Genomic DNA, 16,714 nt, shown 5'->3' on the forward strand with positions numbered 1-16,714 from the left:
AGAAGAATGTCGTTTGCCAAACTGTTCTGATAAATCTACCTGCTAAAACTCTTTTCTGCCATCTAATTTGAGAAATTTCTACTTGTACTACTAATTGAACTCTCAAGTCCACAGACGGGGCGTGCTTTGAACAGCTCACTCACTTACTTTTTCCAGAACACCAGCTCTATGTGGCCTATAACCGTGTATCAATATTGCTGTTGGATAAATTGCAATAACTCTTTCATTTTTAAGCCAATCAACATCAAACCAAATTCAGTATGTTCCTCTGGGCCTCTCTCATCTTTCACACCCTTTCAGCAAAGTTTCACACTCAACTATTTTGCTGAACAACATTTGTATGTGTCCATATAACTGTTTATGACATTATGAAATATGGGTGTTGTTTTGTATTAAATAACTACAGAAAATATTGCTTATTCTTTATTTCCAAGGAAAGTAAAACTGAATGAGTAAATTAATATTCATACACAGTTTCTTAATTCATATTGCTGGAGAATGTGGAGCTAACTTAAAGTGTGAAATATTTCCCTCGTTTAACTTCACATGTGGAGCCTAATCTGAAAAGAATTGCCGTCATGATCCCGAAGATATTGCAGTTTAGATGTCAGTAAATGTGGCGAATATCGAACATAAAACCAACTTCACAGCGGTCTGAAACCGCGAGTGTCAGGACAGATGCGTGAGCTGGCAAACCTCTGTTTACCCATTTGTTTGGAGTTAAATTAGGCTGCTACCTCGAAACAAATTGCAACGATTTGCATGATTAATATATTAAATAGATGTTATATTGTTGTAGTGTCTATCCCGAGGTGTATACAGTGAGTTTAGGGGAATTTGGGGGTCCTTCTTCTCAGTGGTCCAAAATGAAGATTGTGGTGCTGGGAGCAACATGACAAACTGGGCATTTACTGGTCAGCCAGGCGCTCCCGCATGATCACGTGATAACTGCCATCGTAAGATATCCTGGCAAAATGATAACCATCCACGAAAATCTCAAGGTAATCTTTATCAGTAAAGGTATTCTAAATGTACGGTAGGTAGAGAAGTTAAATGATTTGTATTGCTGTTTGTTTATACTCAGTCAAGTGGAATCACTGGACAAATCTGAAGCCAGAAGAGGACTGAGTGTTTGCTTTGATAAACATGGTACATTTAAAGTTTTTTGACACATCACCAGGTGGTATAGGGTGACATATTTTCAGAGAACAATCTCAAGTTTCATTTTACAGTTGTTATTTCCTGTCTGGGCTTGTCACCATCCTGGTGGTTCGGAGTAACCGGCTACACCACCTCCATGAAGGCAGTAGACAGCGCAATGCACGAGGTCATGGTGAACCGGCCCATTTCTATGACTTCCTGGTAACAAAGGGAAAACCCTGTCAACAATTCCCTGAAAGTCATTAACTTGAACGGCATGTTAATGTGCAGATACGTCTGCTTCTACTTTAAAAGCGGAGTCGGGCACTGAGTCACCCTTCCTCATCCATTTCTTGCTGCTGCCCATAATTAGAAGTGTCTTGATGAACATGTATGAGATGGAGCAATATCTGAAGATGGAGTACATCAACTGGACCGTGGTCAGACTCGCTGGGCTGCGGAATGAGTCTGCCACAAGTAGTGTTGTGGTTTTATCTTCCCCCGCCAATCAGGAGTCAGGAGCCGCTTGTGTAGATCTTCAGATTCAGTCTTTATTGCAACAGCGAGGTTACAGCCAAGACTGGACACCCTGCAGGAGTGTGTCCAATACTGTTTTACACTAATTTTTATACATTTTCTTATCATGTAACAATATCTCGTCACTTAAGCATCATCATTCCCTCAACCAATCACCATCGTTGTTTCCTCCCTTGATCCACACCCCTAGATGATAAGTTTATCAATCATCTCTTTTACTGTTTGGTCCCTCGGCTGAACATAATTGTAGAGTGACCATCTCCACTTGATTTTTAAAAAATGCTCAGCCGTGAACTTCTGGTGAACTTCAGTAGTAAACCTTGGCAGCTTCAGCCTGTTGCACATTGACTAACTAGAGGGTTGATAATATATTTTCCTTTAACATAGTGATAAAGTATACACTAATAAAAGTGGATATTCATAGATTCAGGGCTAACAAAGTAGCTAACAAAAACTCTTAGGCTAATAGAAGGTGCAAATACATAATCAATTGATTACATTGTGTTGATTACATTATAATGTTTACATTGTAATGATTACATCATGGATATTTGGCATACTTTTTAATAATAGCATAATACTTATATTCTACGTTATATAGTGCTAAATATTATTCCATAGTAGGACAGCACAAATGGCAGATTTCCGCATTTTAAACTGCTTGTGGACAAAATTCAATGGATCATACATTTACATTTATACATTTACAGCATTTGGCAGACGCCCTTAGCCAGAGCGACTTACATAAGTGCTTTAAGACTCTACAATGAATTTTTCCCGATACTAGCTCAATAAAACCAAGGCTATGAATACCATCGATCTAATACTCTGTTTATAAAAGGAAAAAACAGAGCATAATGCCAGAAGTGTTAATTCAGGTATTTCTGGAAAAGGTGTGTTTTAAGTCGTCTTTTGAAGACATTCAGTGACTCAGCTGTTCGGACGTCTAGGGGGAGTTCATTCCACCAACTTGGTGCCAGAGCAGAGAAGAGCCGAGAGGTGTGTCTTCCTTGTGCCTTGAGGGGTGGTGGGACCAGTCGAGTTGTGCTGGAGGATCGGCGAGATCGTGGTGCAGTGCGGGGTGTGATGAGGTCTTTTAGGTAGGATGGAGCCAGATCATTTTTGGCTTTGTATGCGAGCATCAGTGTTTTGAATCTGATGCGGGCAGCCACAGGAAGCCAGTGTAGGGAGCGCAGCAAAGGAGTGGTGTGGGAGAACTTGGGAAGGTTGAAAACAATCATAAGATATCATACAGTCATCCTGGCCAGGATATTAGGGGTGGGGATGGTGGCTAGAGCAGGCAGCATTGTACACAAGGAGGGAGTACACCCTGGGCATCACGGGAGACATACATACACACAGTCAGAGGTGGAGATTGTCAGGTGCAGAGAAGTTCAAATCCAGACCAAGATTTAGTTTCAACCAACCAGTTGAGTATAAAGATCTTGGCCTGGATTTGTACTCTCTGGACCTGAAATCTCCACCTCTGCACACAGTCACATGCCATGGCAATATAAAGATGCTACTTAGCATAGCTGCATGTCATTGTATTATATGAGGAGACTGGAGTACCCAGAAGAAACCTGTATGATACAGGAAGAATAAGCAAACTCCACACACATAGCAGGGTGACTGGGATTCAAAGCCTCAAGCCTTTAGCTACTATACCATCTGCTATAACATACATCAATTACCACATTTCTCAGGGAGCCCATAATTAATCTTCTAAAATTGCATACCCTGTCCCTTATTCAGTATGTATTGTCAGCCCTCTATCTGCGGGTTCCACATACGCGGATGCAACAACCTGAGATCAAAAATGATCCAGAAATCTGGAATTTGCCACCTGCCGAGCACTACTCTGAATCCATGCAAATGAAGTGATGTGTAGTTTTCGGTGTTGGTGAGTTTTAACACTTTGTGTGTTTGTTTGTGTGGATTATGTTTATATGACATTGTGCAGCCCAAATGTCCGCCACAATGTAATAAACACCTATTATTTTGACATGGTGGGGAACATTTTTCAAAAATTCCAAAAGTCTCGTATTTAGTTTGGTTACTTATGGTTAAGGATAGGGCTGGGTAGGGGTTAAGGTTGCCATGTTGGGATTAGAGTTTTCCCACATAGAAATGAATAGAATGTCCCCAGAAATACATATTTACAAACCTGTGTGTGTGTGTATTTGTGTGTGACAGAGAGAGAAAGAGAGAGAGACTGAATTTATATTTTCCCTGTTTATAATTATATTTTCTTTGTGTACAATGATGGTTTTACTGGCCACACTCTTTTCCTTGTCGTTATTCCCTAAACAGTACAATATAACAACTATTTACATAGCATTTAGTATGTATTAGGCATGATAAATATTCTAGGGATGATTTAAAGTATGCGGAAGGATGTGTGTATGTTACATGTAAATACTATGCTGTTTTATATAAGGGACTTTGAAATTATTGTTTTCCGCGGAGGGTCTTGGAACCAGTCCCCCGGTTATGGTGGGCCGACTGTATTTGCGTTTGTCTGTGATGCATGTAAATAACTTCATTGCCACTAGGGGTCTCCAACTCACAACACACGGCAGTGATCTGAGTTCTATGGCGGTAATTACATTTGAAGACTTACAAAGGACACATTAGATGAATCATATTGGGAGTACAGCATAAGCTCTAGTTAATAAAAAAGACACATTACAGGGCAGCCAAAAAGTTGCGTCCTTCGTTACTTATCATTGAGTTTGGTCTGCTTTTATACCAGATGTAACAAGGAGTGGCTTGAGAATCCAACCTTTACTTGAGTGGAAAGCTGGTCAAAATTTTCATTTTGTGTGATTGGTCAGTCTGAGTACTATTCTGACCAATCATCTGCAAGGATTATGTAGCGGCTCTGTGGGTATCACCTTCATGCATTTACAGATGTGGGTTCAATGTGTGTGTTTGGAATGTACACATTCCCCTTTGTTCACTTGTGCAGTCCAAAAATGAGCAGTTTAGGTGCACTGGTCTACTTAAATTTTCCTCAGTGTGTGCCCAGTGCTGAGCTAGCATCTTATCCAGGTCTGTGGCCTAGGCTTTTGTGGATTTATAGCATACTGTGTGTACCATACATAATCAATTCACAGCACACTCACGGCTGATTGATTCCGTGAAAGATTTCAGTGGGCATTTCAGCATTTCAGTCAGACCTCTATAGCTGCACTGTAATCCAGTGAAGGCAGGGTACTGTGTTAGAAATAGCAGTCACACCCACCAAAATCACGGGAACGGGCACAAAAATGAGGGTAGCCCAAAGCTGTAAACACCTAAGGTTTCATTTTCATTTGAATTCAGGGGGGTAGCTTGTCTGTTTTCAGACTACATGGTGGTGCCGACATCTCTGTTTTGTAAAAAAAAACAAGGAGGGGGGGTGCTGTCATGTCAAATTCAACTTATTCAGTGCTAGGGGAGGGACTAGACCAATAAGTGTAGGCGGGGGAAGCCTTTATGTGAGTAAGTACATAAGGTACCCAGAGAGACTGATACTGCAGTGGGGGAGGCAAACATGAATGGGGGGGGCAAAACATAGCTCTGGCACTTTCTGGCCTATATGTGCTAACCTAAATCCCTCGTCCTAAGGAGAGTGCAACAAGTAACAGCCATAAAGAGGTTCTGGTGGATGGGAATCAGTCACATAAAATCAAATAACTGACCCACTGCAATGAACCTTAGTCTATAAAAGAGCCTGAAATGAGCTACAGAACCCCCAGGCTGTATTGAAGACTGCAGGATCTCATAAGAACCTACAGACTGTCAGGGATTTTGTGAGGGACTTCGAAATGTGTAATAGACCTCATTGCGTGCATGAGACGCAGTTGTGTTGAAAACTATTTCAGATTCTGTAAAATAGAACCCAGATTATTGTTCTTCAGGCTCACTCACCAACGGCTCATGCGGAACACTGAGCACTGGCTGAACTACCGCAGTGTGATAGGGGTCATTAAGGCAACTTAAAAGTGTTAATCACTACCATAAAACAACCTTTGAAACTTTGCTTTCTAATAAAGTGTAATAACTCAGCATTGTTTATGAATATATATTTAATTCTCTGAAGCCCGCTTGACTATACAGGCCACTCTCGACATAAAACTGACATAAGTAAATCCGGATTTACGCAAAAAATATCTTAAATACGTAGACTTTACGGAAGTGTTAATGCAAAAAGGCAACATAGAGGAAAATTTGATTCTCTCCCTGTTTATGAGATTGGGGTTTTTGAAAAGAAGCGTAAGCAAAAGGATTGGGAATGGGAAGTCATGACTTAAGCATTTTGTAAAAGGCTTATTTTTCTTGATTGTCTTTCTGTACACTTATGTTTCTGGAAAGCTAAATATAATTCATATATGCTTTGGAGTGCTTCACTGTGCAATACTGACACAGTTGATCAATCAGTCCTAATCAATATGGATGGGTTTTTGTTTCTAAGCATGATTATCAGTGCTATATTGCTAGAAAAAGCAATAATATTTAAAACAATGTTCTTTGTGTATTTTGGGAGGTAACTGACAAAAGGGATGGGATTCGTCTAGGTTTTATTTACTTTAATATCAGTATAGACAACAAATATAAAATAATGCTCCTGTCATTTCCTGCAGTTGACCATTACCCTAAATACACTTTAATTTCACTAATCAAAAATTTTCAATGGAAAACAATCATAATAAAAACATATATTAATAATAAAAGACATAATAAAAGAATATGCTTGATCAACTAATGTTTCCTTTTTCGTTTTTGGAAATGCAGCATGGATGCAATTAAGACTGAACCTGAAGATCTACACGAGTGGCTCCTGACTCCTGATTAGCTGGGAAGGAAAAACCACAACAATTGTCAGTGTTTGGATAGGAATGATGTGCTTGTATGCCATGAATTAAAACTTCAATTTACTAATCAATATGCCTAATCTTTTACTTTCATTTATTTGTGCACATTATGTTATAGATTAAGTAGATCTAGATAAAATCTTAGATCTACTTAAATGATAAAAAAAACAGCTTTTTAAAGCTTGAAAATGTAAGTCATGTACTACGACACTAAAAATGCCTATAAAAATATTGTTTTATATTATTAAAATAAAATTGGTAATCACATGTGGTTACATTGTTTCCTGTGTGTAATCACCTTTCATTCCCTCATGGCTTCCTTTGTAGTGGCCTTGGCAGGATCCCTTCAATGCCCTGGCACTGGTTCACTATCCATTGTTGAGCAAGAGCTCTGAATAGAGGACAGTTCAGAAGCTAGATAAAGGCCGTGCCTTGTGATTGTTCTTTTTGCACTGACGCAGACACGCCTCTCTTCTCATCACAGTAGGTGGCACAAGCAGAGCGGCTCACCAAAAAATCCTCCAACCGCAACTTGCTTTATTCTGATTATAAAACCATTAAAGAGAATGTAAAAACTCACAGAACTTTTTGCTCTCATCTGGGTTGTTACATCAAATGTAGTCCTGATGCAGAAACTAAATCACCTTTTAGAAAGAAGCCATTTCTCAGTTATAGTCAGGGGCTTAAAGTTTAAGTTGCCTGATTAGATCCGGTGAACAGTCCTTTTATCTGGACAAAGTAAAATATATAGAAGTTTTGGAGAATTAACTTTATTTATATATACAGTTTTGAAAACAATTAAGAGACCACTCCTTATACTTTTTTTTTTTATCTGCATTTTTAAATCCTGGTTTAATCCTGGTTCTGCTGGCAGAAGGCTGCAAGTCAGGTTGCTTCCATGCTCAACATTTCTGAGACAGCAGTACACAAGAATAAGGTGAAGCAGGAGACACTGGGAATAACCAAAACCAGTAGAGGGCATAAGTGACTTTCTAATGCCAGAGGCGACCGTTAACTTAACCGACAGTTTCTCATGAATCAGAGGGTGACATAAAGTGACCTTAAAAAGCAACGAGGAACATTAAGTGCAGGTGTGAGGTGCACTGCTAGGACAGTTTGTATCAGAGCTAGAAGCAGGACTGAAGACCCATAAAGCAAAGAATAAGCTCTTCATTAATGAGAAACTGAGAAGAACCAGGCTGCAGTTTGCAACAGAATTTATTAGACTAGATTATTCACAGACAAACACCAACCAATCAAGAAATGAGTGAAACAAAAAAATTGTGCTCTGGTCTCTTAATTTTTTCCAGAGCTGTATTTTAACTCCTTGCTCACAGCGGGTCTGACAGCAATATAACATGAGCAGAGCCATTTGGGTATTATACCATTTGTTGTTTAATATTAATGAAGATAGTAAAACTTATTAAGTGCAATACTAAGTGGGCGTTTCCCTCATTTCACAATTCTGCTGAATCTAAAACTAATTTTGATGTTATGCTGCTGTGAAAATCAAATCCATTAAGGCCAAATCTATGATAAATGAACCATAAAACTATTTGTTGTTGAAGAAACTCTTTAATTCTGAAATGCAAATAGTTTTTACACAATATATCAGTATATTATTTAAATAGGTGAACAAGGCACATAAAATGGACAGTGAGAGACTTTGCAAGGTATAGTTATTGCTTTCCTATAAGTAGACTGGACTGGAAAAGCTTACGCTCTGTCACCTCTGCTCAGGTACATTCTCATTCTATACATTCAATAGCACCTACATGTGGCAAGTATAGAACAGTAATTTATCATTTAAGCCAAATTTACCAAAGATTCTGCCATAAGAGAAAGTATATTATTATATCTGTATACTATATATATATATGCTATATCATAGTTTGTAAATGGAATGATCCGATTGGACAATTTTAAAATTGAATGTTCAGTCACCCGACTAAATGGTAATTTGATTCAATTAGCTCTGCTCCTTAAGTCATCACAGAATATTATAATAGTCTCTTTAAATGTAGTATTTTCAACATTTTTCTAATTCCTCACAGTGTTCATGAGTCTTCCTAATGTTTCTGTGAGCATGAAAAGCTTATGGTGTGTTTTCTGTGGCTCATACACTATACATATTTCATATATATTTATTAATGTAATATAGAGATACATTTCTTGCAGAATACTATATACATAATATTTGAATGCCATATTCTTACTTTTGCTATATCCTTCAATACATTGTTGATGTATGTTGACAAATAACTATGTCCAGTGTTAGGTAAGTTAATCACAAAAGTAATCCATTACAGACAGTTCAGGTCCAGGAAGTACAAATCCAAACCAAGGTTTTGTTTCAACCAATCAGTTGAATATAAAGAGTCACAGTCACAGAGTACTCAACTGGTTGATTGAAACAAAACCTTGGTCTGGATTTTCACTTTCGGGAGCTGAACTGTCTGTATTGCATTACTTTTGTGACTAACTTCCCCAACACTAAGTCATGATAAAAGGTTTCATTGCAGTCACTGTAGAGTGAACCTCTTGGTTAACCTCTACATGAGCAAGTCAGGTAATGTGAGCAGCCCGCTGGCTAAGCGGGTGGCGGTCGCTGTCGTAGCCAAGTTGTCACCATGAAAGGCGGGCACCTCAAGTCCCTTCCCAGAATGCTTAGCGGCGGATCCGTCTCCACGCAGAAGGCGGACCGACTCCCACGTAGGCCGGCGAAGGGGCCGGTGACGTCGAAGCGCAGCCCGCACGCATCGCTGACTGCCGAGGGGGCGTCGTGGGGGCTCAGGGTCTCCCGTGTCGCGGGGTTAGTGGGCCGCAGCCCAGGCAGCCCCCGCCTCACGTGCCAGAGGGGCAGCACCACATAGGCCTGCTGCAGCTGCTCCCCCAAGCCGTGCGGCACCTGCGCAGACCAGCAGTGCTGGCCAGGCTCACCTGTGGAGCAGAGACACAGCCTGCTTCTCAGTCAGCCATAGGCTTGATTGCCTTAAGACCACCTTAAAACATCAAACAAATAAGAAAACATTCAGCGATGTGCAAGGACTCCACTCCCCTATTCTCCTAGACTCAATTTTTTTTTTTTTACACATTACTTCTGGGAAAGTTGTGCATGCCTGTCTATATCCCTGTGTGGGGGTAACAGTCAGGCTATCTTATGTTGTGTCATCACAGTGCTCATGACTTTTGGTGACTAAACCATACAGCATCTACACTATACATTTAAGAAAATCGTCGTTTCGGTGGTTTGGGTGAATTTAAATGAGAGTTGAATCAAGCAGCCATTTGCCGACTCCAAATACGACGCACTACGAGAAGCCGCATGTTTATAGCTGATTTGCCTGTAGTAGCTACACTGAGGTGTAACGTACTCAGAACTTGCTGTATTCCATTTTACACAGTCTGTTTTGTGTTTTTATTTGCTTTATAATACTGATCTGGTGTTTAATATTTAATGTTTCTTCTAAAGTGTCTATAACATTTACTACATATACTGACGTATATCAGAAAATAAAAGCGGTATAACATTTACTCCTCTGACGTATATCAGAAAATAAAAGCGGTATAACATTTACTCCTCTGACGTATATCAGAAAATAAAAGCCGGTCTAAGTTGTTGCCACATCTAAGTTGCTTTATTTCTGTAACACAAGCAGTTTTGTTACTTTGAAACTGTCCTACAGCATGTTAACCTGCCTCATGATACAATAGTAAACCAACGTAACAACGTGTTTATACATACATTCCATGTCTTCCTGATATATCTTTCAAAACGCCATAATTAATTAAAACTGCACAAAACAAATAGGCCTATGAAACCAGTAAACCCTTTCTCTTAATTTTCCGACCTTCACAAAGAACATACACATTCTGGCCAGATTAGGTACATCTTTTCCCCTCACTTGTCTCCTATATACGTGCCTTCTGTGTGCTACGTACTTGCTGCCGTGTGCATTAGAATTTCCTTCTGGGACCAATAAAGTTGATCTAATCTAACCTTTAACAGAATTTAACGGGAGAACATTTCAAACTGGATTTAAGGAAGCACTTCTTTACACAGCGTGTAGTCAGAGTATGGAATAGTCTTCCTGATAACGTAGTGCAAGCTGAATCCTTGGGTTCCTTTAAATCAGAGCTAGATAAGATTTTAACAACTCTGAGCTATTAGTTAAGTTCTCCCCAAGCGAGCTCGATGGGCCGAATGGCCTCCTCTCGTTTGTATATTTCTTATGTTCTTATGTTCTTATGTTCTCAGAATGGCATGCCGTCGATGGAGAAGCCGTATGTTTTTAATGGGGACTTTGTGGATCGAGGAAAAGACTCAGTTGAGATACTCCTCATCCTGTTTGCATTCCTCCTGGTTTATCCCAGTGATGTCCACCTTAACAGGGGAAATCATGAAGACCACATTGTCAATTTGAGGTACTAAAAATAGTCTGGAGCGCATTTTCAAGCTTCTTTAGAGTGTAAATTAGAAACTTTTATGTATTCGTGAATTTGGTATGTTCCTTTCCAGATATGGCTTTACCAAAGAAGTTCTGGGGAAATATAGAGTAAGTCCATCACCTGTTTTTTTTAGGTCTTTAAGATGTTTAGAAATGGTTCACTTTCTTTTGTTGTTCTATAAATAACTTATGCTGAGGGATCCTAGCTCTTCCCGCTGACACATCAGTGCAGTTCTTCACGCTACCTGTACATGAGCGCAAGATTCCTCTTTCAGTACGAAGTTACTTCACGGTTACAAAACATTCAAAACCCAGTACATGACTGGGAAACCTTAGCTCAATCCCTTTACCAAGAATGGTGGAGGATTTCAAATACCAAGGGCTGTCTGAGTGCAGTAGGATTAATGTTAAGGGCGATATAATGTGTGTCACTTCCTGGTAAATCCGTAGGATTATAAAGTTCCTAGTACACAGTAGCGCAGTCGTCTTGGGTAGTCAACTCCCTGCCCGTTCCACTATAATTGTTTGTGAGTTATTCTTATGATGCTATACGACGTTCAGTCCTCTATTGTGAAAGACCCACTTTTAACATACGTTCTGGTTCATTAATGACAGTAATACACATACCCCAGAGTCAGCCTAGTTAGATGATGACTGTACTGTATTTTATTTTTAATGTTTTGAGTAAATGTTTTTTTTAAGAGCTCTCGCAGTTGCCTTGTTATTTTCTCTGGGGTCCTAAAGACCAGTATGGGTAACACCTGTGGGGTGTGGCCATGAATGAACAGATGATACTGATTGAGTATCTCGATGACCCATCTGGAAAATATTAGCTAGCTATGGAAGTATGATTGTATTGTCTTTATATACTACCCAATGATCTTCTGAAATTGCACACTGATGAAGGTATAATGCTGAAAAGTTTCTGTGTAACACACGATGAGGCTCTAATAAAATACAAACCACCTGAGTTAGCACCCCATCTCCATTATTTTAATGTGCCTATGAACCAACGGTATTTATCATCGGAGTTAGTAGAGCATGGTGTTCGAAGTTTTTGCCGTAGATCGCAGTTAATGCAGTTTTCTATGAATTTTATACATTTATATAACAGACTATTTTTGTGAGGACAACAGAGTAAAAGCTTGTAGTTGGAGAATAGGGCCATCCAGCTCTGGTTAAGGACCTTACTCAAGGGACCAATGGTGCTATGATAACTCTGCTAGGCCCAGGATGAAATCCTCAACATTCCAGGCAGGAATACTGCACATAATTTTTTGATCAAGATGTACAGGCATAAAGTGAATAAAAACGTTTCCTCTGGACGACCTGGTGCTCTTTATGCAGGTGCATGGGAGAAGGATTCTGAAGCTTCTGCAAATGATCTTCCGCTGGTTGCCCCTGGCAACAGTGATTGACCACAAGGTGCTGATTTTGCATGGTGGAATTTCCGACACCACTGATCTCAGCCTGATTGCCAAAATGGACAGGCACAGAGTAAGTGGTTCAGAGGAGCCTCACAGTGTCAGCCGGCAAAACGCTGTGTTAGTCATGGGGTGCAGAAACAAAATGGCACAGATTTTGGAAGTTTTGGTGTCTCACAACTTATGTCTGCTGATGCCGTCTCCCAGTATGTCTCAGCCTTACGTCCACCAAAGAAGAAACCGATGTCAGAGAGATGGCTCTTCATGCATTCTGATTGGGTCTCCAAGGTCAGCAAATGCAGCCAGAGACAAGCCTCCATGGCCGATGCTAATCCCCTTGGCTCGAGGAATGACTTACACCGCCGCTCCCTTGAAGACTTCTCCAGCTGCGTGGCGCGTCCTGTGGAGGATGAGTTGGAGGAGTGTCGCCGGAAGGCCAGGTGCAGTGTGTCCATCCACGACCTGTTCCATCCTACTTCCGAAGACTCCAGTCTAGGTGCTTGCCATCCCAGTGATGTCAGCGATGAGGAATGGAAACAGGTAGCTGTCACAGTGATTGTGAGGCTGGGACCAGCAGCGTATCCCACATCTCTCTCCCTTTTGCTTACTTGGTTCCCAGATTCTGGAAATTTTCTGTAAGCTCCGTAATGGCCCACCAGGAATGACCCAATTACCAGGGATTCTTAGTCGAGCCTGAGGATGTTGTATGCATTCTGACTCCACCCTCTTCTGAATGCAGCCTATACTGGTGATGGCAGTCTATCCATTTCCGGTAGGTCGTGGATCTGCTATGGAGCGACCCCATGTCCCAGGAGGGCTGCATCCCCAATGAGGGACGGGGTGGCGGCTGCTACTGGGGCCCAGATGTGACAGAACAGGTTCTGAGTAAACACCACTTGCAGCTACTCATCCGCTCTCATGAGTGCAAGCAGGAGGGCTATGAATTCTGCCATAACCGCAAGGTAAGAGGCAGAGAACCTCTTTGTGCAGAACTACTGGGCTGTAGTGAATTCCTGTAGTGGGAAATCTCTGGTTAGCTACTCGGTGAGTATGAGATGGTGCAGCTTTCAAAAGCATGTGACAAGCATGTGGTCATTGTAATATATCCTAGTCAGGGGGCACAATATGTCAAGTGTTTAAGACTCTTGCTTTTATCTGTGAAAAAGTTTCAGTTTTTCCTGTTTCCTGTGAATAGGTTTTGACGCTTTTTTCTGCATCCAACTACTACGAAGTGGGAAGCAACAGAGGAGCTTACGTCACACTGGGCTCAGACCTAGCGCCCCATTTAGTTCAGTACCAGGCCAGCAACACGACACGAGAGCTTACCTTGAAGCAAAGGTTAAAGAGGAACTTCTAGGTCATTAATTAGGTCTCTAGATTCGCATTAGTTATTTTTCTGTAGTATCAATATGTTTATGGATCAGCATCTCTGGAGAACTGTAGCTGTTCAGAATGCATATCCAATCCAGAAGCTCAAATGAGTTGAGCTTTTTGTATAGTACAGTAGCACAGGCTGCTTCAATTTTACCAGTACCAGTCAAAAGTTTGAGCACACCTACCCTTAGAAAAGTACAATTCTCTACATTTTTGAATAAAGGATCTGTGGGTTGCCGGCTCAAATTCTGTGATCAGCAAAGTGATCCCATCATTGGGTTCTTGAGCAAGACCCTTAACCCCAATTGCTCCAGGGACTGGTTGACCCTACTGTCCCCTCAATGCCACTTTCATGAGCTGTCCTGAAGGAGTTCCAGCATATGCTGAACACTCATTGGCTGCTTTTCCTTCACTCTCTGTTCAAAGTCCTGCAAAATCATCTGTGTTTAGGTCAGGTGCCAAGCTCAAGTGATGCGACACACTATGACTCTCCTTTGTCGGCAGCTTAGTGTGTCTAAACTTTTGACTGGTGCTGCATATTAGATATTTCATGTGCTAGGGCTATATCCGTATTCACATAGTATATCAAGCATCCCATTGGCTTGTCCCCAGAGTGGGCTGGACTGAACACTCTGCTCTCAAGGTCCTCAGGGAGCAGCTGTTTTCTCACCGCCCTGACCTCATCCGTGCCTTCCAGGAGTTTGACAAGGAGAACACAGGTAGAGCATACCCAACCTATAGAGTAACCCCTGGATGGGCAATTATGACATGTGTCTCACTGCAGCATAGCCCTCCAGGGGGCGCATTCTCAATGCTGACATTCTCAGCAATCAAGCTTTCGGAAGGAATTCTCATTAAAAATGTGCTCATTAAAATTAAAGGTGTTTCCTCCATGTTCCTTTACGGACTGTGGGAGATGACTGCAGTATCCCATGCAAAACAGGGAGAAGCTGCATCCACTCCAGCTCTGGAGATCATGCTACCTGCTAAAAGCTATTCTCTCCAACATAATTATTTTTGATACATTAATACCTTGATTGCTATTACCAAAGGAAAAAATTACGAGCAATCTGCTGCTAATGTTCTGTGCCACCCACTCTGAGTAGCATGGGGTCAGCTGATGATGGATTTTTTTAACTCTGTAACTGCCAGTGTGTGGCTGTTAGAACTGAGGCACTGTTCAACAAAACAGGTTGGATCAGCGTAAATGACTGGGCCTGCGCAGTGGAGGCAGTTCTGCAATTAGGCGTCCCATGGAGAGTCCTGCGCTCACAACTGGTGCCCAACACTTCTGATGGCAAGATTGACTATCAGGCCTGGTTCCGTGAGCTTGCAGTCAAAGAACCTGACACTGAAGTAAGAGCATATGTGGAGGCTGAAAAATGTACCCTGCATCTTTCAGACAACCAGAGAATTACCGTTACTGTAAAATTAACCTTAAAATCATCTCTTGACTTGTCTTTCACATCATTAACAGCATTCAGTCAAATGGCAGACTTGAAATAACCATTAATATTTGTTTTTTAAATTCACATTAGATAGCTGTCATTGACAGAAACTGAAGTTAGCAGACTTGAGTCTGTGCTCAGCATCCCACTCTATCCCACTTGAGGAAGTCGAAGCTGCAATGAAAAGAGCAGGAGACATTGGCTTGCTGTAAATCTGACTGAACTTGTCTCATTCTTAAAGCAGCACATCCACCAGACCCTGCTGGATATGGTGTACAGGCATCGCTCTACACTTGAGACCATTTTCAGGATAGTGGACACTGATCACTCTGGTAAGCTGTTAAAAACCATGTGTCACTATTCAAAAATACAATCCCCAAAAACATTGCTTTGTCAAAGCACATGCCAAGACTTCTGCAAGACCTCTAGCTATGTAATTTTATGAAGGGCTCACCAACGATCTATTGATGAGTTCATGTTGTCATATTTTTCTGTCCATACTGCCTTTTTTCTCCATGACACCCTGTAACCTGACAACACAGACTGTTTCACTTCACTTCCAAAATGTTCTTTAGGCCCTACTTAGCCATTACACACAGTTACATAAGTTAGAACTAGACCAGCTGATCCTTTTCTCTCTGAAAGGCCTCATCTCCCTAGAGGATTTTCATCAGATATGGAAACTTCTCAGTGCCTACTTGAATATGGAGATCAGTGACGAGGCGATTTCTAAATTGGCTATCACCATCGATGACAATGGGGATGGGAGCATTGACATCAATGAGTTCATGGAGGCTTTCCGACTAGTGGACAAGAGCCGTTTGGAGAACGAGCAAGGCCTCCAGAGAAGAACCACTGAGAAGCTGCCTGAACAACAAACATCTGCCAATCCAATGTCTAAACAAGAAATGTCAAACCAACCGTTAACTTCCCAAACAGTGTCTGCCCGATTAATATTTGATGAGCCAGTATCTACCCAATTGGGGTCTGTCCAACCAATGTCTGACCTGTCTATGTCCACCCAGCCTGAGTCTGTCCAGGCAGTATCTACCCACCCAGACTCTGTCCAACTAATGTCTGACCAATCATTATCCACCCATCTACAGTATGTCCGGTCAATGTCGGACCAGCAGATATCTGCCGACCTGGTGCCTGAGTAACCAGTATCTGACAATACAGTATCCAACCAACAACTGTCTGACTAGCCAGTATTTAATGAGAAGTCATCTGACAAGATATGCTCTGATAAGCCATTGGACTATTCTGTTTCCTATCCAAGCAATCAAGGACATGTAAAGAAGTCACTTTTAGTCAAGCTTTTAGTCATAACCTGACATTCTTTTTCTAGTTTGTGTGATACTGAGATTTTGAAAATATTGATTTTGGTAATTAAGCCCCTGATTGCCTGGTATTTAAATGTGTGAGTTAAATCCAATTAGCAAATCCCAGATCACCTGCTGGTATGTCAGTTTTCAATGGCAATA

General features: G+C 41.1%; 1 protein-coding gene across 1 annotated transcript; it reads left to right on the forward strand.

Moving 5' to 3' along the window:
* Window positions 1-866: 866 nt before the first annotated feature.
* ppef2a (protein phosphatase with EF-hand domain 2a) lies at window positions 867-16,390 on the forward strand. The gene is given in 14 exon segments (XM_072709219.1): window positions 867-1,001; window positions 1,181-1,365; window positions 1,448-1,628; window positions 9,253-9,459; window positions 10,795-10,961; window positions 11,056-11,092; window positions 12,332-12,481; window positions 12,616-12,948; window positions 13,185-13,370; window positions 13,604-13,746; window positions 14,395-14,501; window positions 14,975-15,138; window positions 15,475-15,562; window positions 15,876-16,390. Coding segments are annotated over 14 exon segments (2,598 nt in total).
* Window positions 16,391-16,714: the final 324 nt, after the last annotated feature.

Source organism: Paramormyrops kingsleyae, chromosome 2 (genome assembly GCF_048594095.1).
Source record: "Paramormyrops kingsleyae isolate MSU_618 chromosome 2, PKINGS_0.4, whole genome shotgun sequence".
NCBI classification, from domain to species: Eukaryota; Metazoa; Chordata; class Actinopteri; order Osteoglossiformes; family Mormyridae; genus Paramormyrops; species Paramormyrops kingsleyae.